At 39.7% G+C, this 26,053-nt stretch overlaps 1 protein-coding gene and 1 long non-coding RNA gene across 2 annotated transcripts; both read right to left on the bottom strand.

Annotated features, from left to right (window-relative positions):
- Positions 1 to 4,861: 4,861 nt before the first annotated feature.
- On the bottom strand, positions 4,862 to 5,392 carry LOC131226305 (uncharacterized). The gene is made up of 2 exons (XR_009161712.1): positions 5,249 to 5,392; positions 4,862 to 5,141 (listed from the first exon to the last, which is right to left on the bottom strand). It is a non-coding gene; the product is annotated as an uncharacterized LOC131226305 (long non-coding RNA).
- Positions 5,393 to 5,714: 322 nt separating this feature from the next.
- On the bottom strand, positions 5,715 to 11,170 carry LOC131226303 (luminal-binding protein 5-like). Its single transcript, XM_058222109.1, has 8 exons — positions 11,012 to 11,170; positions 9,443 to 9,710; positions 9,120 to 9,334; positions 8,767 to 9,009; positions 7,823 to 8,302; positions 7,426 to 7,580; positions 6,929 to 7,011; positions 5,715 to 6,523 (listed from the first exon to the last, which is right to left on the bottom strand). The coding sequence occupies exons 1-8, from the start codon at positions 11,067 to 11,069 to the stop codon at positions 6,019 to 6,021; spliced, it is 2,007 nt and encodes a 668-aa protein (XP_058078092.1). The 5' UTR covers positions 11,070 to 11,170; the 3' UTR covers positions 5,715 to 6,018.
- Positions 11,171 to 26,053: the final 14,883 nt, after the last annotated feature.

The following is a 26,053-nucleotide window of genomic DNA, read 5'->3' as shown; positions in this document are numbered from 1 at the left end:
ATTACACTTCTGGGTGTCCACTGGGTCCGTGGTCCGCGATTGTCCCCAAGCCCAGTGAGATCTATGCTCCCCTCAATTTTTATAATTTTCTGACCTTCCCATGTCGCGGTATAGCCCGCACGGGCTGCCGCCAAGTGTAAATGGTCATTTGGCTTCACGGCGCGCACTTGGCCCGATCACAACCCTACTGGTCTACTCTAATGGGCCAATCCTAACTTAATTTAGTTATGGCACCAAACCATGAGTAGTTTAAACGAACGGTCCTGCGGCAAATCTTACGAGGACGCCACAGTACACTGTTCTGGTTGGACGGGACGTTACATGATTAACCGGACTTGTGCGGTTCTTCACTGGTACACCCTGTATAAACTGACATTGAGTGTTAATGGTCATTAAGTAATATTTAGGTTAATTAAATAAAATAAAAATAAAAAAATAAAAATTGATGGATTTTTGGAAATCCAAAACAGTGAAAATCAAGGATGTTACAAAACAAGTATTCGAAAGTTGATCTCATGTTATCCACATTAGCTGCATAATTGACATCCACATAGCATACCAACTTGTCCTTAGACTTTTCAAACATCAAGACGTAGTCTACTGTACCTCGAATATACTGAAATAACCATTTCACTGCTTCCTAGTATTACTTGTCAAGGTTAGCCATGTATCTGTTCATAACATCCACTGTATGTGAAATATCAGGTTTTGTAAAGACTATAGCATATATCAAACTACCAACAACGCCCGAATAGGGTGCACGAGACATCGCTTGCTTTTATTCATTTGTAGTAGGATATTGTTCAAAAGAAAGCGTAAAGTGAGCAACATGAGGTATGCTAACCGGTTTTGCTTTGTCCATATCGAACTTAACCAATATCTTCTCAAGGTATTTTGCCTTAGTCTGCTCCTCTATCAATCTCTGTGAATATCTATGCCAAAAATATTCTTTGTAGCCCTCAGATTTTTCATTTCGAATGACCCTGACAACTGATGTTCAACATATCAATCTCAAACATACTATGACTGGCAATAAGCATCTCATCTACGTACAATACTAGTACAATGAACTGTCTATCATTTAATGTATCGTAGTAGACATAATGATAATATTCACTTCTTGTAAATTATTGACCCATCATGGAAGTATCAAACCTTTTGTACGACTGCTTAAGCGATTGTTTCATATCGTAAAATGACTTCTTTAACCTGCAAACTTTATTCTTTGCCCCTTTCACTTTGAGTTCTTTTAGTTGCTTCATATAAATCTACTCCTCCAATTTCTCATGAAGGAAAGCAATCTTCACATATATTTGTTCCAATTTCATATTATATTGGGCAATCAACACCAATACAAATATGATCGACACCTGCTTAATTACATGCGTGAAAATCTCATTGAAGTTAATATCCTCCTTCACATATCCTTTCGTGACCAATCTTGCATTGTATCTATCATGTTTGCTCTTGTAAATCTACTTACAGTCGATCACTTTATGCCCCACTAGAAGCTCCATCAGCTCTCATATTTCATTCTTATGCATGAAATCCATCTCATTATCCATGATCTCTATCCACTTCTCAACATCATAATAATGTAATGCTTCCTATAAGGTAGACAGATCTCTCACATCTGTAATGGGGGTAAATGCAACATTCGAGTCATCCATATATCTAACTAGCAATTTACGATCTCTTGACAGATTTCTTCTAAGAGGTGGCTTTTCTACCTAATCATGTACCTCTGCCTGCGGCTCAAGCTTTGCCTGTATATCTTCGTTTTTAATCTTGACATCAATGGTTATTGATTTCTCTAATTCCTCGTGAAATAAGGAATCTTCATCAAACCTAACATATTAGTAATTATGATCTTCTGTGTAACTCACTCGTACAGCCTGTACCATTTCACACCATCATCATAACCCATAAAAATACACTCCTTAGAAGATATGTTTTTAAATTCAAAAAACTCAAAATCTCAACGTTATCTCTGATACCACTTGTTGGGGTGATGTGTGGAAGCAACCTCGAATTAAAATCAAACAATAAGATATCAAACAAACTAAGCACACAAATAATACATAGTATCAACCCAAAACTGAGGTAGATCAAAATCTCAAGTGGGCCACAGTGTCGATTGAACTCTGCGTGAAAAATCTATCGTGGGAAAGAAAAAAAAAAAAAAAATAACACGACACAAAGCAACAACGAATTCACTATGATAATCAATGTTACAAGAGATGGAAGAGCTTATCGATTCGAGAATACACTACAAATACCACAAATACCTAGCTTTGAACTCACTTTGTTCACCAAAAGCCCTAAGCACATTTTTAATTCCCTAATCCCCTATTACAAACCCTTAAAAATGATTAAAAATGAATTACGAAACAAAACCTATAATTCTACAAAACTGTGCAAGTCGGTCGACGGAGCTTCAATCATATCAAGTGCCACCAATGACCCATCGATGGGATCGAAGCCACCTTCGATCTGATTGATTTAGATCCAAAAATTATCCAGCAAAAAAAAAAAAAAAAAAGATTTTCTCTATGGAATTAAGTGGGCTATTGATGGGATTGACAACTGCTTGATGGGATCCAGTAGTCTATTAATGCCATCGACATACCCAATTACAGACAAATTCTAGACATCTAATAACAACCCTCCAGCTATATAAGATGTTTAACGCCCAACAGCTATACAAGATGTCATAACATGTATAGCTAACTACAACACGCAAAACACTTTTCTTATAACGATGTCCCTATACCCTCTAATTCTCTGCGCTATAGGGACACAAGAATGGATGAAGAAGCTAGGCCATCAATCTGATGGGTTAAGAGAATGAAAGGAGGAGAGGAGGAGAAAATTCTCTCTCTCTCTCTCTCTCCACTATAATACTCTAAATTTGACATCTAAAGATTTGATGGTTAAATCCACTGCTAAGCTTTATAAAAACAAATTTATGATGAAAGCAAGCGCTCTAGCAGTTGAAATTCACGTAAAAACCATTTGAAAATATGTGGTGGTGCTGGACAATTGTTTAAAGCTTGGTGGAGCATCCAAGAGACAAGATCTAACCACCTTACCAAGTCCCAGGCAACAAGTGAGTTACTTGCTGAATTAGGGCCACAACCGAATCCTGACATAGAAGCCCAATAACACATATGTACTGATGTATCATAAAAAACTACATCAATGCCCAACATCAAAATCATTAAGGTCCATTTACAATGCCAAGTTAAAGGATAGGTCCAAGCTAGTGTGTCATCAAGTCTATCCAATCCAAGCATAATGAGCACTCTTAGCTATGAGACTTGATATGATCCATCCAAGAAAAGCATTCAATGGCCCTAGAACTAGATCCTAGTGAATAGATAAATATTCATACTCCCATATTTGAAAGGCAACAACAACTTAATGCCTAATGGTGGAGATTAATCCATTCCAATTCGTTATCAATTCATATCTCACAAGCTATCTATAATTAAATCAGAAATTACTTACATATGTTAATAGAGTCATGAAAACTTTTTTGTACTCGAGAATATAAAATATCAACTCTTCGATTACCCATATGGGTCATTGTCTATGTATATAGAAAAAAGGTGGGACACTAATGACACTTTTCCATTCGTTAAAAGGAGGTCACTCACGATCAAGTTTCAGTTAACGTAATTGTCAAATTGTCTTTAAAAGGCACCTATAATACCAATACTTTGTATCCCTATAAAGTTGAGGAGAGAAGGGGAGAGGCAGTGGCGGGCTGGCAGCCACCCTTTATACTGCCAGTGTGGTGGGCCCATACAGTTTCGTGACACTAGTTCTAGAGATAAGAAATTAGCATCTAAAGTGAAAAAAGATAGACACGAGAAGAACACGTGACCATTGCACAAGTGACACATGTGACCAAACTGTGTACACAACAAGCTAGAAAAAGCCTTGTCGATACCAAACTTCTTGCTAGTAAAACCGTCTCACACAAAGCATGCCGGAAAAAAAATCAGAAATAATTGTTGCTTTTACAAAGACTCAGGAAGATTAAGAAACTGGTTCTTCTGAAATTAGAAAGAGATCGGGACATGAATGACAAAAAGCTTGAGGCTCTTGCTAACACATTTCTCTATATAACACAATGTTGTCTATCTCTAGCCTCCACACAGTAAGTTTGGAGTTTAGAATAACTTAGATCCACTACTGTGCAGCACCATCGTTGCAGTACGACTGTATACTACGATTGCTCTATACACAGGCAATCCTAAGTAATTTTCTTTATTTTCTTTGTTCATTTTAGTTTTCTCACTGATTATACTAATCTTACTTACAAATCAATAAAATCGGCGATTTAACATTACTTTTAATTTTATCTGTCCATCATTGCATTATTAAGAAACCAGGGAACCACTATTACCATTAAAAAAAAAAAAATTCCTTAACACAAGGCAAAAATATCCTATTAAAGGACTAACCCTCCCTTTCCACCAACATTAGTGGCTGGACAGATGGATTAATCTCCATAGGTCTAATCCTATGCCGATATTGATTTAGCACTTGGGGTCACAAGTGTTCGATCAATTTAAGTTGAATATGACTCCGGCATGCAATACTATTCTTAATTGCATGACCTCCTACCTAATTGAACAGCAACCAGAGATACTCCAATAATAAATTATGCTTGAGAGCAGGTAAATGGAAATGTTACGTGTAGCATAAATTAAACCAACTAAGATGTCAACCAACGAGAAAAGAACATAGGCTATCTTTGTTTTTGCCGTCAATAAATGACCATTAATCTGATTTTCATATGATCAAACAAGCGTAATATTTGATTCATGATAATATCTATAGTAGCACACAATTTGAGTGATTCAAATTGAATTATAATCAACGTGTATCATCATCACACTGCTAAAATATGAAGGTTGCACATCCATTGCTGGTAGAGAGCTTGTGTGAGTGATCTAAGATTCATTCCCGTATAGCGTTACCTTTCAAAAAAACAAAAAAAAACAAGGTTGCACATAATAGCATAAGATGTGGAGGCAATGCACTGAACCCATTCTAATTGGAAAGGGTTGGTAGACGTGGAGGTATGAAAATATCGTCCTCAATGGACTCACCGAATCCTTTCTCATTTACTACGTGCTTGTGTATCATCCATCACCCTCTTCTAACGTCTTGAAGTTTTTCTCTTCTCTGCTTAACTCAGCTTAAGCTTTCTCAACAGATGCATGTCGGCTTACACACCTACCTGAGTCAGGTAGGCGTCGTCGAGCCACTTCAACTGGGCCCCATATTGAAGATTGGAAGGCAGACATCATCATATCAACGGTCTGGATCAAAGAGTAATGGCACGCTCCCCATAATTCAATGGGATTTTGGATGGTTAATTCAAGGAATGACTCTACTTTTTTACATTCCTTCAATCATGGCGGAAGAGTGACATGCACTCTGAAAACGTACAGTCATCCCAAACCTTCGTGCAATCGAAGGGTAGAAATATTCAATCTGATGAATTTTTCAGGCATCCCCCATCCAAGGGGAAACCTACCATATAAACATTCTGTGTCATTCAAATAGAGAAAAGGAAGATTTTATAGAGAGGAGGTCATCGGGAGGTAGTTTTGAAGAGAAAAGGTGAGGGAAAAGAGAATTGGAAAGATGTAACTTTTCATTTTTTAAATAAAAAATTAGGGGGGGAAAAAACACTGTTGAATGAAAATCACTTTCATTAGTGTTTTTGATAACATGTACCTCTATAACAGCACTACGAAAGTAGGTACCCCAAAAAACCATACCTGCCTCTTCTTAGATGGCCGGAATATCATGCTTGATACTCATGCGGCCCACCCAGGCAAGATCATAAAATTCATCTCTTCGTCTGTACCTTTAAAAATCCAGTGTTGGGAGAAGCAAAAAAACATTCAAATACAACGCACGCCCTTCCTTCTCCCAGTAAGAAACCTACCATCTCATGTCTCATTTCTCTGCTAGTGGTAAGGCCGAAAAAGGTTCCTACAGCTCGTCATGCGAGTCATCGTCGTCATCACTTCCCTCTGACCCACCACCAGGGGCCCCACCAGACCTCTGATAAACAGCAGTGATGATCGGGTTACAGACGGCCTCCACCTCCTTCAGCTTCTCCTCGTAGTCTTCCTTCTCCCCACTCTGGTTGTCATCCAGCCATTCAAGTGCCTCCTTGACAGCAGCCTCGATCTTCTCCTTCTCCTCAGACTCGAGCTTGTCAGCAAGCTTATCCTTGTCACTGACCTGGTTCTTCATGTTGTAGATGTATGTCTCCAAGCTGTTACGGGCATCGATCTTCTCCTTCACCTTCTTGTCCTCCTCGGCAAACTCCTCTGCCTCGCGGACCATGCGGTCGATCTCCTCCTGGCTCAACCGCCCCTTGTCGTTGGTGATGGTGATCTTCTCTGACTTGCCCGTGCCTTTGTCTTCGGCCTTCACATTAAGGATGCCATTGGCGTCAACTTCAAATGTGACTTCAATCTGAGGCGTGCCCCTGTCAGATAAACACAAAACCATCATATTTCTCAGGTCCTTCCTCTACTGCTCAACCGAACAGAACAATTCAGATTTTCTTATTTCTATCAATCGGTCCAGTAAACAGGCACGGCCAACTTTCAACAATCCAGACCATTCATCTGTGAGACTGACAATGGATGGTCCATGTCCCAGAAAATGCCATCTGGCAATTTTAACCATATGGACTGTTTAGACAATCAGCATAAAAAAACCAGCCACATGACCCACTGAGGTTCACAAGATAGTGGGACCTGGGATAACCAAAATGTGGACCCGCCTGGACAGTTTCTAGCTGACATTTATTTCAGTGTAGCATTATACATTTCCATCCTCACGAGGGTCAGTAGACAATGTACAATGACATATTTCTATATGAAGATACCTTGGAGCTGGAGGTATCCCAGAGAGATCAAATTTCCCGAGACTCCTGCAGTCCTTGGTGAGACTCCGCTCACCCTCAAAAACCTGCAACAAACATCGAATTCCACTTCGACATGAGATTGCTTAGACTATGCTTGGATGAGTTAGCGGATCAAACTGCAAACATTCAATTATCACGAGAGGAAACGAGAAAAGTCAAAGCACACTATTTCTTCAAACCCCCCACTTGAAAGGGAAACAATTGCAATTTGGAGCACATCCCTTCAATATGAATGCGAAGGAAATTATAATTCAGTTGTTCCAACTTTATTATTGGAAAACTGCAGATCAATTCAATATTTGATGCAAACACAATGTCAGATGTGCTGAAATTACATATTTGCAAATTGATTTCTACACGACCGTCTAAAAATGACGGCCCCGACGGATTTCATATGTGCCCAAAAGACTAATTTGGAGTCCCAACACATCGAAAGGCTAGAATACTGTGATCATTACCTGGATGGAGACAGTCGTCTGCTGATCCTGGTAAGTAGTGAATACTTGGGATTTCTTTGTGGGGATGACAGTGTTTCTGGGAATCAGCTTTGTCATCACTCCACCAACTGTCTCGATACCAAGAGTGAGAGGGGCAACGTCCAAGAGAAGAATATCTGCATCCAAAATAATCAATTAGATCCCCTATACAACGTTGATGAAATTCAAGACCACTTGAAAAGATAAAAACTACAGTGGGACTTGCATTCACAGAGCCTGGCATACAGTTATCACAATAAGGACTGTCCAAATCGTGGGCCCCATGGTTGTTAGAGCATAACCTACAGACCAAATGAGTTGGTACTCGGTGCAAGATCATGTGAGCCATTCAATGCCACAATGAGAAACAAAAGGTTACCTTTAGTTTCTTCACCACCTTCCCCGCTTAAGATGCTTCCTTGTACTGCTGCACCATAAGCAACGGCCTCATCTGGGTTCACACCTTTGTTTGGTTCCTTCCCATCAAAGTAATCCTTAAGAAGTTGTTGAACCTTCGGAATCCTAGTGCTTCCGCCTACAAGAACAATCTCATCAATCTGGGTCTTCTGCAGTCCGGCGTCATCCATGGCCTTCTTGACAGGTCCCATAGTCTTCCTGAACAGATCGTTGTTTAGTTCTTCAAACCGGGCACGGGTCAGTGGTTCAGAGAAATCCAAGCCATCGTAAATAGACTCGATTTCCACACGGACTTGGTGCTGATTGCTCAATGCTCTCTTCGCACGCTCACACTCCCTCCTCAGCTTCCCAAGTGCCCTGTTGTCTTTGCTGATGTCCTTTCCATGTTTCTTCTTGATCAGCTTGATGAAATACTCCATGATTCTCTGATCAAAGTCCTCACCTGTATGAGAGCAAAGGTTTTTTTTGTTATGTATAGTCAGAAATAACACCAAACAACCAATCATATCAAAAGTCGTAAACAATGTGAATGATCAATCCTCCTTCCTCTAAAGTTTTCCCCAAATGTTTCTAAAATCCTAACTCAACTCCAAGGAGACAAATTGACTCAGAACTAAGTTGACTACTCTTTTCGAACTTCTCGTGCTCAAAAACCTTAAGTTAAATTAGAACTCAAGCGTGGCATAAGTTTAGACTAGAAATATCTGTAAGGTTTCTAGTGCCCAAAGTTTTTAAACACAGGAAGAAAAAGCAATGATTAGCCTCCCTGACTGGTACAACTTTATCTCTGTGATTTATATCAAGTTGCATTCACTAATGAGAAATAGAGGTTGCTGAACTGTTTTTGTTCAATGATCCTCAATCCACAAACACTGGAAAACCAATGGCATATAGTGATGGTCATACCTCCAAGATGGGTGTCTCCATTTGTGGCCAGAACCTCAAAAACCCCACCATCAATTGTCAAGATACTGACATCGAATGTCCCACCACCAAGGTCGAACACAAGGATGTTTTTCTCCCCACCCTTCTTATCCAAACCATAGGCAATGGCTGCGGCTGTTGGTTCATTGATTATCCTGGCTACATTCAGTCCAGCAATAACACCAGCATCCTTGGTAGCCTGTCTTTGAGCATCATTAAAATACGCTGGAGAGCACAAAAGGAAAATCAAATGAGTGGAAGTTCAAAATCATAAGAGTAAATCACATAGATAATTTGCATAAACACACAACAACAATATAGAGAGTTTCCTTTACCAGGGACTGTAACAACAGCATCCTTAATTTTCTTTCCAAGGAATGCTTCGGCTGTCTCTTTCATTTTAGTTAGAATCATAGCACTGACCTCCTCAGGGCTGAAAACCTTGGTCTCACCATCCTTAATCTGGACTTGTATGTATGGCTTTCCATCTTTGTTTACAATCTTGTATGGAACAAGCTTCATATCCTTTTGCACCTCTTTGTCCTCAAACCTGCCAACCAAACACATTGATGCTTTAATAAGCACATTTCTTCCCATATCACACATACAGGGGAGAAAAAGTTCATGGTGGTGACAATGCAATGGACTGAAATCTTACTTTCTTCCAATTAATCTTTTGACATCAAAGATGGTTCTTTCAGGATTGACAGCCGCCTGATTCTTTGCGGCCTCTCCAATCAGTCTCTCAGTATCCGAGAATGCCACCCATGATGGGGTAATGCGGTTTCCTTGGTCATTGGCTATGATTTCCACATGACCATTCTTGTAAACACCGACACACGAATAGGTCGTGCCGAGATCTATCCCAATAACTGTTCCCAACTTAGTTGCTTCCTCTTTTGCAGTGGCGAATGCAAATAGACATCCTGAGAAAACAGAAAATCAATCCATTTATCCAGAAGACTCACAAATACTCCATGATGAGCCAAGCAGGCAAAAGTAATAATATATGACTGTGACTTACATGGGAAAATCCAATACTCACATGTGCAAACTATTACATGATATGATTGAAAGATATCTAGATTTAGAAGAACATATCAAAACTACAAAATGAATCTATAGAATGATATTACCAAATTCGCTTTGCTGAAGGATGAACTAAGGATTGGTTCAAAGCTAGCAAGCTCACATTTAGTTTCCTTTAATTTGACAAAAATCAAGCCACAAAAAAGGGGGAAAAAAAGTCTGGAGTCCTTTTCAATAATTAGTTAGATTTCACAACAAACAAACACTCCTGAATCCTAAATTATCTTGCCAACAAAACAGTTGCAAATTACCATTACCAACAATACCCACCTAGACAGGAATATCTCTTTAGAAATGTATGGGCCCATATGAATCAACACCTGCGTTCCTAAATCCATCTAGAGTCTTTTCAATCACTAGTTAGATTTCACAACAAACAAAAACTCCTGTATTCATACATTTATCTTACCAACAGATCAGTTCAAATTACTGTTACCAACGATGCCTACCTAGACCCCAATATCTCTTTAGAAATGGATGAGCCCATATGAATCAACACCTCAGACCTGAGACCTCAATGTTGAAACGCAGGACATCTACAACTGAGCTACGGGCACAACCAACGGTTCAGATTTACATCACTACCATGGCCCACCTGAAAAATGGATGGGCCTGGTGTGTGTTAGCAAGGGTATGGCCGTGTGACAGCACACCTAGGACTGTCTCATCCGGCAGACATGCACAAAAGGATGGTGGAAAACCCCCTCCCAAAATGGTTGTTGGGCAAAATAGATATTTTAGTGAAAATTTAGGGGCGTCATCCAAACAGGCCTGAGAATGCAATTCAAACTCCGATGAGAATTAACTGCTGTTAGAGTGCAGCCTAACGCAACAGTTCGAAGCTGAGGTCGTTATCACAACGGCTATAATGGATGATCCAAGCCGCTTTCGCGAATTACAGGAAAAAACCAACGATACGCAACCAGATCTACGGTCAACAATCAAAACCCTAACATTTCAACCAGATCTACAGTCAACAATCAAAACCCTAACATTTCAACAAGATCAGAGCTACAAAAGCATAAAGGCAGGATAATCGACCCAGATCTACTGCATTTGAAAGGAAAAAACAGCAGAAGCGCGGATCAAGCCCTAGAAAAACCGATCGAATTGAAGAATAATCGCAATCGGGAAGAACCTGACAACAAGATCCCTAACAAGATCAAAGAGCCTCGATCTCTCCACGATCGATCCATGGAATTAGGGTTTCACTGTCTCTAGATCTGTTCGAAGACTTTGAGATGCTTCTACCCTTTCGAGCGAGTAAGAGAGAGAAAGCTGTTAACTGTATTTTATAGAGGAAGAGAGAGGAGAGAGAAGACATGTCATTAAGATGACGTGGACCAATGAGATTTAAATGCAGAAGGTGTTGTAGCCAATAGGAATCGATTTTCTGCTGGTCCAATCTGGGCCGTTTAAAAATCCAAAGGCAGTCAGACCTGAGAGGAAGTGTTTTTGACTTTTCTATGATAGTTTACCTCCACTTTAAAACATAGTTTACGGCAATCCATACCGTTCAAATTACTGAAGGAGTTATTGATGGGCCACACAAAAAAATTGCATTGATAAGTTGTAATAATCATCTAGTTTTCACCTGGAATGTGGGCCATAGGCTATTTTACTTTTAACCATCCATTCGATCGCCATCAGTTGCATGTTTAGGATTTTTTTAATCAGTAGGGTTTTTAATAGATTTCCATCCACAACGTGTCTGGAAAGTTGGATGCTATGGATGGTGGTACACGTGTGCTCCATGTGAGAATGTGAGAGAGGATGAGTCACCACCACTTTAAAAAAGTTGGGTAACTATGCTAGGAGCCTATCACGGAATGGGAACGCGGGATTCCGCAACACCTGAGATCCTGGAACGCAAATCTCTATATGGGCCCACCGAGATGTAGGTATAAAATTCACTCCGTCCATCAGTTTTACCAGCTCATGTTACAATTACATGCCAAAAATGAAACCGATCCAAGACTTAAGTGAGCCACACCACTAGAAGCAATGGGGACTAAACGTCCACCATTGAAACCTTATTCGGGCTCGAAGAATTTCGGGAGGAGGATGATACTTGTTTTTTCCTCCTTCCTAAGAGGTATCGTCTTATGAACGGTTTGGATGGCTGATAAACATTTCAGTGAGCCGCAAAAAGATTTCAATGGTAGTCGTTTCCATCCCACTGTTTACAGTGGTGTGGACCACTTGAGTGTTTGATCTATCTCATTGTTTTTCATTCATCGTAACATGATCTGGAGAAATAGATGAACGGATTGGATTTTACACGGATATCACGTTGGGCCCCTCGTATCCCCGCGTTGCAGGAACTCCTCTACAACATGTGTACAGGAAAGTCGTGTCCGTGTTTCCCGGATAAGCGGATTGCGTCCTGCACCGTGTGAGGCCTACTGCGATGTATGGGTTTTATCCACGCCGTCCATTTTTTTTCAGAACATTTTAAGGGCTGATGCCAAAAACGAGACAGATCTAGATCTCAAGTGGACCACACTGTAGATATTGAATGCTGACCGTTAAAACTTCTTGGGATCCGCAGAAGTTTTGATCAAGGTGATATGTGTGTTTTCTTTTCGGTGGCTTCATTGGCATTATCACCACTCCTTGTTGTGTTCCATTTGAGACTTGGATCTACATCTTTTATGGCTCATCCCCTGAAAAGGATGGACGGTGCCGATAAAACCCATGCATCACGAACGCCTCACATAGGGAAGCTGATTGCCTATGAGAGGTGGCTATGATAGTATTTTTGGGACTTATCATGATGTCTTATCCATGCCAACCATATATATTTTTATACTATTTTATAGCATGGGCCAAAAAATGAAGGAGACCAAAATCTCATATGGACCACACCATAGGAAAGAATGGTGATTGAACACTTACCGTTAAAAACTTTCTAAGGGCCACTAAAGTTTTAGATTAAACTGATATTTTAGTTTTCTCTTCGTACAGTTGTGGGTGACCTATTCAACAGGTTGGATGACAAATAAACATTACATTAAGCCCTATGAAGTTTTTAATGTTGGGCATTCAATTGCCACTGTTTTTTTGTGGTGTGGTCCACTAGAGATTTGAGATTGGATCTCTCTCATTTTTAGGCTCATGCTTTTTAATGATCTTCAAAAATATATGAACGGCTTGGATAAAACAAATATACCATGCATGGCCCACAATGCATTAGCCACCTCGCTACTGACGCTACCAGTACGCAATCCGCAGGTGAGGAGCTCTTTGGGGCGAACTATGATGTATTTCTTCTATCCACACCGTCTATCCATTTTAAAATATCATTTTAACAGATGAGCCCAAAATTGAAGAAAATCCAACACTCAAGTGGACCACACAATAGGAAACAGTGGGTGATAACCTGCTGTTGAAACCTTCCTGAAGCCAATGTGGTATTTATTTAACATCCAACGTGATAATAATTCATGCACTCCAAAGAAGTTTTTAATGGCAGGGATTCAATTCCTGTTGTGTGGTCCACTTTAATCTCCGATATGTCTCATTTTTGGCCTCATACCTAAAAATGACATGGAAAAATAAGTTGACAGCATGGATAAAACACAAACATTACAATGGGCCTACAAAGCCCTTGATCGAGTTGATCGACCTGAAACCAAAAGTTGCAGAGACTTCCCAACACAAAGCCCAGTGCGGCCCACCACGTTCTCAGTGTGAAATCTACTCGTCCACCAGTGTGACCAGCTCATGTTAAGAGGAGAGCCCCAAAATGAGACAGATGAAAGACCCATGTGATCCACACCACAGGAAACAACAGGAACGGAAACGATCACCATTGAAATCTTCGTAGGGCGCACTTTGATGATTATATCCCATCCAACCGTTCATAAGACAACTTCCATGAGGATAAAGGGAAAATAAAAAATTTAAGACTGATCCAAAACTTAGGTGGACCCTAAGAATGTTTCGATGGTGGGAATCTTATTTCTCTTTTCTTTAATATGGCCCACTCAAGTTTTAAATCTACTTAATTTTTAGGTTCACACTCCCATGCAACCTTTCACAACTGATAGATGGAATGATGTCACAGGATATTTAAAAGGCCCCCACATAGCCTCTTTATTGCACAACCCTCTTACTGGGCGTTGCAGGAAAGTCGGGTGGAATAGCAATACGGTGTACTCGTCTCACCACAGCATACGTGGAAGGATGAAAAATTAATCAGATTCACTCATCTATTTCCAATGCTGTAAGATAGAAAATGTTTCAAAATACTCGGACATCAGATGATACATTTGATCAGTGACCTTCAAAATGATGGACACGAGAAGAAATGTTTAATGTCTGAAATTCACTGCACCCATTTTGAAGAAAAGTGATGTGCATGACTTCCTAGGATATTCTGAAATAGAGCTGGGTAGAAACCAGACCAATCCGACCCGATCCAATCCGATCCGTTCCGAACCGATGGCTATGATGAGGTCGGATTGAGTTTGCCTAGTCAGATTCGACTGTACATCGGATCAAGTTCGGATCAATAGTTAATCCGGACCGATCATATTGGATCCAATCTGATTCGGTCGAGTCTATATAAGTAGCTTTTTAGATTTTTTTTTTTTTACTTTTAGTTTTTACCTACTCGGCAGCAGGTACCCTCACCTGAACATGAATCCCTAAATCTTCTTTCTCTTTCTCTACCCGAACGAGCAGCGTCGCACCCACCCATCTCGATCCGGCCACTCAGCAATCCGACACTTATTTTCACCGTTCATCATCCTCCATTGATCAGGTAGGTTCCATTTTATTTTATTTTATTTATTTATGTATTTTCGAGCGGTGGCCTGCCCTGGCTCGTTGGTGGACCGTACGAGGTGCTGGCTCGGTTACAACATCCCGCCCTGGCTCTCCTCATCTCTCTCTCTCTCTCTCTCTCTCTCTCTCTCTCTCTCTCTCTCTCTCTCAATTTCCCCTAGCGCGCTAGGCTTAATTCAGCCTAATCCGAATCGACTAGACAAACTCAGCTCGAACCGACTCGGTTCGGTTTCCCTGATCGAGTCGGACTCAGTTCGAGTCAGGTCAGTAAGGATTCGGGTCGAATCGAGGCAGGCTTGCTGGACTCGGTCCCGAATCGAATCGAGTTTAGGTCAGGTTCTTGAAAAAATCGAATCAAGTCAAGTTGGACCCAATCGACTTAATGCCCACCTCTATTCTAAAACATGAAGAAAAAGCAATTGGTATCAACTCACTTATCCTCGTTTGAGCCCTGAGAGGTTTATTAGGTATTTTTAAAATAAGAAATTACATTTACGTACACATATCTAATCCAACCATTAGATGTGTAATGCCATGTTAGACTAAGGGTGAAAGATCAGGCTTAGTTGTGATTTAGGTGGTCCACATTTTTAAAAATAAATAAAAATAAAAAAATAAAAATGGTGGTAAGAAAGGCAAACACTCTTGATTATAAAATCGATGCCATACCAATATTTAAGTATGACTTCCAAAAATTAGGCCCATTTGTAATTCAATTATACCACACCAAGAAAAATAGTTTGGTGTATGAGTCTCATCTTGTATATTATTTTCAATCATATGACCCACTTGAATATGGTATGACATGGCTGATGTATAGTGTAGCTACAAACCCTAGTTTCCAAAAGACTTGAAATAATCCTTTTTACGCTCCGTTTGTTAAATCTGAAGATTGAATTTGAAATCTGAAGGCTGAATTTGAATTCTGAATATGAAGTCGAAAAACTTGTTTGGTAACGGTTGCCGAAGTCTGAAAATTAAGTATTGAATTTGAAATAACATCTTTATTAACAAATGTCTGAAATCTATTAATCTGACACACTTGCCCCTATCTCCTGATTGGAGATATTTTACATTAAGAAGAATTTATTTTTTATTAAATGAAAATAAAATCATTAAGTTAACATCCATTTAATTCAAATAAACTAAAGTATTTATTATTATCCATAAAAAAATAGAGCAAAAAAAATCAATAATTTGTATGTATAAGTGTGGCGGCAATTTTTTCTCGCATAGTGGACATAATAGTTTGTTCAAAGCCTCTAAATACTCATTCCACTTCAGACATATCATTCTCTCATTCAATATTCATCTCTAAAAGAACATTTTTAACCATATGCATGTAATAGACTTTAAATTTTATATTAATTCTATCTAATAGATTTTATAATTAACTTTTTTATTTAGAAAATTAAGGCATAGTGCAATGTTATTAAGAGCATAAAAAATCTAAAATATGTCAATTTGAATATTAAAAATGGAGAGGTATAGTTATTTGGGGTATGGCACGCAAAAATGGAGGGTGGTATAGGAAAATTTTAAATTTTTGAGTATGCAACTAACTCCTGTTAAATAGAGATTAATGATTCAGTTTACCTATATGTATGTAATAGTGTGACACCCAGGCCAAACGATATGGCATCCTAGGGCGTCCACTAGCGGATCTGCCACAAGACCATGCTAGACAGTCACCTGGTGCACACATACGAGGCCCCGAATGTCTAAGGATAAGCGACGCCGAAAACCACTGTCAATAAATTAGGACAAATCAGGTCACGAACACATGGGGTTGAGCATGTTCAGGTTGGAGATAAACCGCAATGCAGGTCCCTCCAACGATGCACTATGACAAACCAAAATAACCATATGACGCCCGTGGGGAGTCCAATAAGTCCGAAACTATGGGAAACCATGAGCCTCACTGGGCTCGAGGTCCATTGCGGACAGTAGACCCTGATTGCGCCCCGAACCATGCAATTTAGACCGTCAAGGAGGCATTTGAAGAATGCAACTCTCTAAAATCTAAGACCTAAAACCAGAAAATTTAAACAATTAGCCCCGCCGCTAGAATGGTAAGTTACGATCTTCCGACCGTTGAATTACATCTGAACTCAAATCAAAGGCCAGAAACACTCCCCTACCCTTATCCGTGAAGCTAGACCCCTGATCGACTAATAATGACCATTGATTGCAAATCAGGCCCCTGCGGTTAAACGGGTCATCCGTTTGCCACCAAACTCAGAACAACCCTTTATCTGACAATGAGACACATGCCCCATGACACAAATGGGCCAAGGGACCACTGGGATGCCCCAGAAATTTTTAAAAAAAATTCACTCACTAGGGGTATATACATTGGGAAAAGACTCCCTAAGGCCAATTGGGCTAATTTCCAAACTATATAAGCTCTAAAATCTCTCTCCCACACTTGCATACGAATTTTTTCAGCATGTGGGGAGAGAGAAGAGAGAATAGAGAGGGAAAGAACTCCAAGGAGCTGGGAATTGGAAAATTTTCCTCTCCTACCACAACCCTGCGCCGGAACTCGCGACTCCACCACCATAGAAGCGGCTTGTCGACGATCAAAAGGTATCCACTGAATCTTTTTCCAGATTTTAGTGCATAAGGACACTTGCATGTATTCTAACATGCAAATCCAATTGGCATAGAACTCTGACTCACAAATTCGCGGGACCGGCACCCTAAGAGCGGCTTCGCAAGCCATCAACCATTTTTAGGTGCGGACCATTATCCTTAGGTGGCCGTTTATCAAACTTAGCCTAAGTTTAGTGATTGTGGTTGCAGATTTTGCATTGCATGTCATTTGCAAGGGGTATAATAGTAGATATGAAGTATTATCATGGATAAATTCTGATTAGGGAAGGAGTGTTTAACTTCCAACCATCTTAATTCTTGCATTGTTTGATTTCCTGTCCACCATGAGTATTTAAGTATGACACATACCTAATTATGAAGTAAATGGAGAAAATCCTGCTGCATGCATCCTATGCACATGAATTGAGAAGGTAAATTGTCAAATTCCTTCCATGCATGTTCAATTTTTATGTAATTAGGAATTGTACATAATTCTCCCATCATTTAAGGTAATTTAGGACTTATTTACATGCTTATATAGATTTTCCTTGCAACAAAAAAATTCATGATCTTTTCTGATGACAAGTGACTGTATCCTATTGCTATGTATATCTAAATTCCTCACAACTAGAAGTAGATCGTAATCTTCTTTAATATGTTTCAAAAATACACTGCCCCTTTGCCAGGTTGGCTAGCAACTTCAGAACCCGTATGGACAGCCTCTTTGGTAGGGTCGTCCAAGGACCAATCTGACACAGTTGTAGAAATACGGATAGTCAGCAATAATTGAAGTACGCGGGATACTTGCTCCCAACGTCGTACGTTTCGTAATTCATGTAGAGGGGACGAATTAGCTCATCAGCTGGCCGACCATTTTTGTTAACCATGTATGCACATGCCTTCTTGAACCTGAGTCACCCTATATTCATTTACGCCCATTGATAACTAGCTCATTGCGACCCATAAGTCTCGGGAGCAAAGCATGGTGGAATGTGACACTATGCTCGAGCCGTCGACCTTCGCTGGGGCGACGAGCCTCCCTATAGTGACCGCGAGCAAGATTTTTATCTTACAAAATTCCCTTCATATGTATTAATTGGGAGTGACGAACCCAACCGTGTTAAGGATCATGAGCACAAGACCACCACAGCCACTTGAGTCACCTGATCAGGATAGGGCATTGATCTATTAAGGTATCCCAGTCTCAAGACTGTTAGATGAATGAATGTAATTAATTCACACGGTTAACATGCTTACCATTACATCGCATTAGTTAGGATGACGACTCGGCAGTCGAGGTCGCATTGAGGGAGTGTTGGGCATTGCGAACATAAGATGGTATCGCTCCAGGGAGTATTGGATGGCGATGACATGAATTATATCATAATATCATGCATATGCATTAATAAGAGTAATTAGGAACTTTGTGCTTGGTTGCTTTTCACTAATTTCGTCTATGGAATTGATAATATGTGTAACTTGTTACTAATGGAATCCACTGCGTTAATCACTCACTCCCACTCCGGGATGATGTTTTAAAACACCATCTAAAACATGTCTTAGATGTAGGAGTTACAAAGCTCGATGCGCTTGATGGGACGAGGGTGATCGAGAAGGAGGAGTTGTCCTATTTCTAGATCTTTGGCGGATCCCCTTAGACCGCCTTAGGATTAGCGATGGGACCTAGGACAGAGATTTTGTATATTTTGGATTATATTTATATTTAGCTGGGACATAGTCTTGTATGTTTACGGATATTACCTCATTTTGCTAGACATATTCCATGTTGTTAGTTGTCGTTTAAGGTTAGTAATTGGTTGTGGTTTATGTTGCATGGTCCACTTAAATTTCTGTATTGCTTATGAAACAATGAAGTTATGCATACCTTAATAATCCATAAAGCATAAGTGGCATTCGAGAATTCGAGAGCCGAGTACTTACTCAGTCCCCAAAATCCAGGGCATTACAAATAGAGTTTAAATTTTATATTAATTTTATTTAATAGATTTTATAATTAGCTTCTTTATTTAGAAAATTAAGGCACAGTGCAATGTTATTGAGAACATAAATAAATTTAAACTATAATCTTACTGGTCTTCATTGACTTACACACAAGTGCAATTTACGAAGTCATGCAACTTCCAATAAGAAAAAGAAAACACACATTATTAAAAATCTCTTTAATTACATATTACAAAATGCAATTAAAAAAAAAACTCTACATTTTCTCATGTGAGAGCTTCATTTCAAAGTGCATTAGGAACTGCAAACATATAAGCACAATGCAAAATTTCGCTTCTCCAAAAGTTTTGCTCCTACTAATGTTACTTTAAAACTCTCAATCAATAACACTGCCAAAATAAAATCAAAGAATTAAATACATTTAATTTTGAGCGATAACTCGAATCCATCAGCACATTATGCAACTGACACAATGTATCATGCCCACTGGAACCCATCTAATTTTGCATCGAGCACCACATGAAAATGGCCCCCTAAATGTTTTTTCAATAATATGCGAACACCGTTCGAGACCTTGTTTAAGAAATTTCACTCAACTCTGATAAAGGGCAACAGGCCGCAAGTAATGATTGAGTTGTGTTGTATCATCGTCTGCTTGGAAGTCCAATTCCACCGTGGATAATTAAAGGACCTATTACGCGTAAAGCAACAAGACAGAATCGTCTGTTGGCTCCGTTTCCACTTTATCCAGTACAATTTGAAAATATTTCCTTCACTCTATAGGAATTTTCGGTCCTCCGATTGTGGTTTCGATAGACTCATAATGTAACAGCCTCACCCACACTATACGATATTGTCCGCTTTGGGCACGTATGCACGCCCACAAGGTTTTGTTCTCAGGGTTTCCCCTAAAAGGCCTCATATCGGGAAGGTGAGAGCCCACATATAGCCCAGAGTCAAGGTGTCCATCCATCCAACGTGGGACTAACCTTACCCAGTGCCTTACCAAGTGGAGCGTTATTTTTGAAGCCTGATCGATCCTAACGGGACCCAAATGACAACCCACGCTCAGACCACAGCCAGGCTGCACTGGGGTGTTAGACATAAAGAAATAGTATCAATATCGAACTACAATGTGAGAATCAACAATCTGATTCACAAAAATTATAAAAAATAAAAAAATAAAAATTATATTCCTATTGAAGACTTTATTAAACATATCCACCACGCGCTGCCACTTACACTGATATTAAATCTGTAATGTCTCTGCCCCAATAACAACATAAAATTTAATTTTCAAAACAACAGAGCTGGTTATAAGTAGTTAGAACCAACACAATGCAGTTGGAACATAAAACACTGTTCAGGATTGGAAATTAGAAAACAAGTCAATTAAATGTACACACATCAAACAAGTATGCAAATGCAAAACCTTTTATTTAACTCCCCAATAGCATGCTTAGATATATGATTAAATTTGGATTCATAATATTATAATATTGTAGAAAATATAATTTCGAAAATGGGATTACTGTTTTGGTAGTAAGTGAAATCTTCAAATTAATTAGATAACTACCAACTTCTTTGTAGTGACAGAATTCTAAAAATGGATAAGACTGATGATTAATGTGTTGAATCTATGTATTCAAACAGCTCGGTTCTCTTGTTATAATTTTATTATTTTTTTTAAATTACATTTTTACATGATTGTTTACCTCCAAACATGCCCAAAAGGACTTAACCGATTAATTTCAGCAAGTAGAAAAGATAATCAAATTTCAAATTGAATATCTATGACAACAACAATAGATTCAAATTCCTTGAATGAGTAAATAATACTGACAACATCAAGAACGACTTAAACTATGATAACGAAAACTTAGAATCAGAACAAGTGACTAATCAAAATATAAACATTTATGACAATTAAAATATAAAATAAAAATAAAATAAAATAAAATAAAAAACCCTAAAATCAAACAACCAAATAAGCTCAATTTAAATAGCTATACCCAAAAGGATAACAACAACTAAAAAATAACCAATAAAACATAACCCAATTCCCCAAGTTCAATTTTTCTAAAATTCAAAGACCCAAAACAAAAATATTAATTATTCAATCATCCGCATTAATCTGTTACCTGATGCAACTGAATACAATTAATCTACCTACACCACTCCATCATGTCAGGAATCAATTCGTATTATTATTCAGTAACTCTAATTTTTAGAAAAATATAATTATTTGTAAAGATTAAAGATATACCTTCATTCTTTTTCTTATGCCACCCAATCCTATAAATTTCGCTGACAGGCCAGCCCCATCCACCATATCTGACTCCTAACAAATGCAGGATTATGAAAATATTTACATTAACATAAAAATATTATTTAAAGCTAAGGAAAGTAAGAGTTAAAATCATTTTTGGATATTTAATTAAAGACTTGCTGATAAATCTGATAAATAACAAATGCATATGTAACATAGAACATATATTTATAATCAACTGAAAAAATAAACTAACATAAATAATCAAAACCTTACTAATCAAAAGATCTTCTATGTACCTTTAAAAAAAAAAAAAATTTCTAACTTACAATGGTCGCAATGGTCAGTTACAATGTCGATCCAGACCATTTATTACAAGTTTCTTTGAATGAATGATTTATGGAACCCTTGTGGTGTGCAAAAAAGTTAAAATTGAAAGGCCAAAACTTCACATTCCATTAACAAAAGTCCACCAGCTAAATAGCCCAAATGAGACTTTTAGATGATGGGCCACCCATATTAGGCCCATTAAGTGGATGGTTCTGATCAACAAGGTTGAACATTGGCACCCTTAGAGGTTAAAATTTAATACAATCTTAATAGTGTAGAATTTAATGCATAGCAATCCTATCTGATGGACGGATTGGATCTCAAACACATATGCCATTTTGGCACATGTGTGGCGTCCACAAGAGCGGGCTTAAACGCACGTGTGGGCTTAGGAAAGCTCTATTGAGAAAATGCAAGGAGAAACGGAAGGCTACCTGTAGAGGTGTACGTGAGTCGAGCCGAGTCGAGCTTTGCCTAGCTCGTGCTCGACTCGGATTACTTGAGTCCTAGCTCGTGCTCGGCTCGACTCGGCTCGGCTTGGCCTTCAAGCTCGGAACAACAGCTCGTGCTCGGCTCGGCCGAGTTCAAGCCTAGTTTTCGAGTCGAGTTCGAGTTCGAGTCGGTTGATGCGAGCTTCTCCTTCACCTAATTCGCCAACACTAAATCATCCATGGCTTTTCTGCTCTGCTCTTCTGCTTCGGTGGCTAACTTCAGCTCATTTCTAAGCCGGCTCATCTCCTTGGCTAAACTACGGGTATTTGACAATGCGAGTTCCTCTCCCCCACGAGCATAAACCAAATCCTCTTTTGCTGTTTGAAGTTCGGACTCAAGGGTCTTGATGGTTTCTTCATCAGAATTCATATCAGGCTTTGTTGTCACATGGCACCTGCTCAATACATGGGGATCCAGACTGCTTAGATTGAATGAGACTTCCATGCTTTCAATGTTCTCATGAAGAGAAGCAATCTTGAGCTTGGATTCTTGTAGTGATATCTTTGTCTCCTCTAACTGTCTGGTTAGGGCGAGGAATGAGTTGAATGATTTAGTTTCTGATTCGTTTGATTTCTCCAGTTCGAGTGCAAGCATCTCCAATTCGCTTCTTACTTTCAGACAACAAATCCAATGCCCGAGAGGGAGGAAGAGAGGGTTTGAAAAGGTTTTAGGGTTTTTTTGAAAAGTGATCGTGCAGGCGCCGGGCGGAATGTATTTTGAAAAGGGGATAGGGTTTTTTTTTTAAGGGTATATATACCATATACCGAATCAAGCCGAGTCGAATCGAGTTGAGTTGAGTTCGAGTAGTATTCAAGTCGAGTTGAATCAAGCTGGGGCAAGATTGAACTCGGCTAGAACTCATTTCGAGCTCCAAAAATCAGCTCGACTCACTTGGAACTCAGCTTCAATCCGAGTTGAGCCGAGTATTTTCAAGTCGAGTCGAGCAAGCTTCCGAGCTAACTCTGCTCGTGTACAGCTCTAGCTACCTGTAACACCAAAGGCAGGAAAGGAGTGAAGCGAATAAAAGAGAGCAGAGCCTTTTATTGCACTAACGTCTTGCGTGCAAGTAGTTGTACAGTGAGCCTACGGTCCAACTAATTATAGATACCAGATGCGATGATTGTAGGAAATCTGGACCGTTCAAAAGTTTGGCCCACTATTAAGGGTAGTTATCATAAACACATTTCAAATGCACCAATCATATGGCTCGAACTTACACTTTAAAATAAGTTGGCTGGTTTCCATTGTTTTCAATGATATGGCCCACCTGATGAGTGGATTCGCTTCATTTTTTGGAAAGATATTCATGACAGTGATCTCTAACGGTTAAGATTGTCCAATCAATATGGTATGACCCTTATGAGGGTCAATGATTTATATGCCGTCGATTGATGTATCTAAGACAAATTTACGTAGGAGATTTTAACACGCATATGGCATGCTTTGCTCGTCTGGACGTAGATTTGGGGAGGCAGGGTAACAGCTCAGTGGGTGGCCCTGACTGTGGGGCCCATCTTGATCTATATATTCCCTATCCACGCCGTCCATCCGTTTTTTCAGATATTTTAGGATGTCCTAGAATGAGAGGTAGATCCAAATATCTGGTGGACCATACAGTAGGTATTGAATTCCCACCATTAAAAACTTCTTGGGCCACAAAACTTTTGGATCTAGCTGATATCTGTATTTTCCCTTGTCTTTGTAACCTTATCAACGGGTTTGATGGAAAATAAACATTACAGTGGGCCCTAGGAAGTGTTTACTAGTGGACATTCAATCACCCCTTGTTTCCAGTGGTGTGGTCCACCTGAGATTTGGATCTGCTTCATTTTTTGTAAAAATACACAAAATGTTCTGAAAAAACATATTGACGGCGTGGATATACAATATTTACATCTATGTGGGCCTCACCAACTAAGCTGTTGCCCCTGCCTCATCCTCATCCAAGCAGCGTTCTGTTGGCCCGTAAACACAGCATTTTCGAACTGGCAACGCATTTCCTTCGAGCCCTGAAAGCATAAGCGGAGCCACGTGATTCGCGCGGGAGCTCAATAGTTCTCTACCTAGAATATTTGTACCTAGGGTTGTACATCGAGTTGAACCGAGCCAAACTGGCCTCAGTTCAACTCAGCTCGGCCACTAGCTGACCTCAGCTTGAACTCGGCTCGGCTTGGTCGTCGAGCCTAACTTGCTAGCTTGGCTCAGTTTAGTTAGCAGATTGGGCTAGTTCAAGCTGAGTTCGAGTCAATATCGAGCCAAGTTTACCTGTGCAACATTTTCATAAACACCTTGACTGCACTTTCAAAATGCCACTGTATGTAAAACAACAACAATAGTTTTAAAGGTATTTTATCAAACACTTTCTACGCAACATAAAAATTTAAAAAAAAAGGTATTTGTTTCATATATATATACTTCGTTGAGTCATTTCGTCAAACACTTGGTGAGCAACATCAATATCAATATAACCAGGTCACTGAACGAGTTTGATCCGAGTTCGATTCAAGCTCAAGTCGGGTAACATTCTAAATTTTCACTGTTTTGGATTTCTAAAATTTCATTAATTTTTTTTTTATTTTTTTATTATTTAATTAACTTATAATATTACTTATTAACCTTTAACACTCAATGTTAGTGTATACAAGGGTGGTACCAGTAAAGAACCACACCAGTCCGATTAATCAGCCGTAGGAAGCCAATGAATCCGCCCGATCACTTGAACATCAGGTGTAGTGTAACGTCCCACCCAACCAAAACAGTGTCCTGGGGCGTTCCACGTAGGATTTGCCACAAGACCGTTCGTTTAAGCTACTCGTAGTGAGGTATCACAAATAAATTAGACCAAGATTTGCCCAATTGATTAGGCCAGATAGGTCCTGATAGAACCTAGTGTAGGCCTCCAAGCCAGATGGCCGTTTACACCTAGCGACATCCCGTGCGGGCTGTACCGCGACGCGGGAAGGTTAGAAAAATCTAAAAATTTAAGGAACCATAGAGCTCACTGGGCTTGTGGACCATCGTGGACCATGGACCCAGCGGACACCCAGAAGTAGGATCTGGCACTGACTGAATGCACCTCACCAATGCTAGGACCGAAATCTGGCGCTTAAAATGAAACCGAGATACCAAGCTATCTAACCGTCGGATCTCTTCCACATTCACGGTGGAGGTCTAATGAATTTTTCTACACTTGTCCACCAACTCTGGGACCTGATCGTGGAACGGTGACCGTCGATCGTAAATTGGACCCGTACGACCAAACCCCAGATCCGACTGTCTCCAAATTTTGCATGGCCCTTCATCGGGCCATGAAGCATCTATCATGGGAATTTCATAGCCAGAGGGCCACCAGAACCACTCCAATCACCAAAATGGACCCCACAGGGCCATTTGAAGATCGGAACCGTTTACTCAAATCCCATAACCGTTCATCCGTTTGTTTCCAAATTTTATATGGCCCCTCATTGAGTCATAAGGCACCTACACACCAAATTTGGTGGCCAAAGGGGTGTTGGGTCCGCCCCAAAACCAATGAGGAATCCTAAAGGGCCATTGTGGGAATTCATTGAAATTAAAGGCCAGAGGGTCCAAATCCAACCGACCTTTCGCTAAGTAATCAAGGCTAGCATGACTAAATTAAAGATCTAACGGGGGCAGAGTTAGATAAGGCCCGGATATTAAATAATAGACCAAATCAACCCCATTACCCTTTTAATCTAAAACCGACGGTTTAGAGTGATC

This window comes from Magnolia sinica, chromosome 14 (assembly GCF_029962835.1).
Source record: "Magnolia sinica isolate HGM2019 chromosome 14, MsV1, whole genome shotgun sequence".
In the NCBI taxonomy this organism is placed as follows: domain Eukaryota; kingdom Viridiplantae; phylum Streptophyta; class Magnoliopsida; order Magnoliales; family Magnoliaceae; genus Magnolia; species Magnolia sinica.
This window is presented reverse-complemented; position numbering and strand designations above follow the sequence as displayed.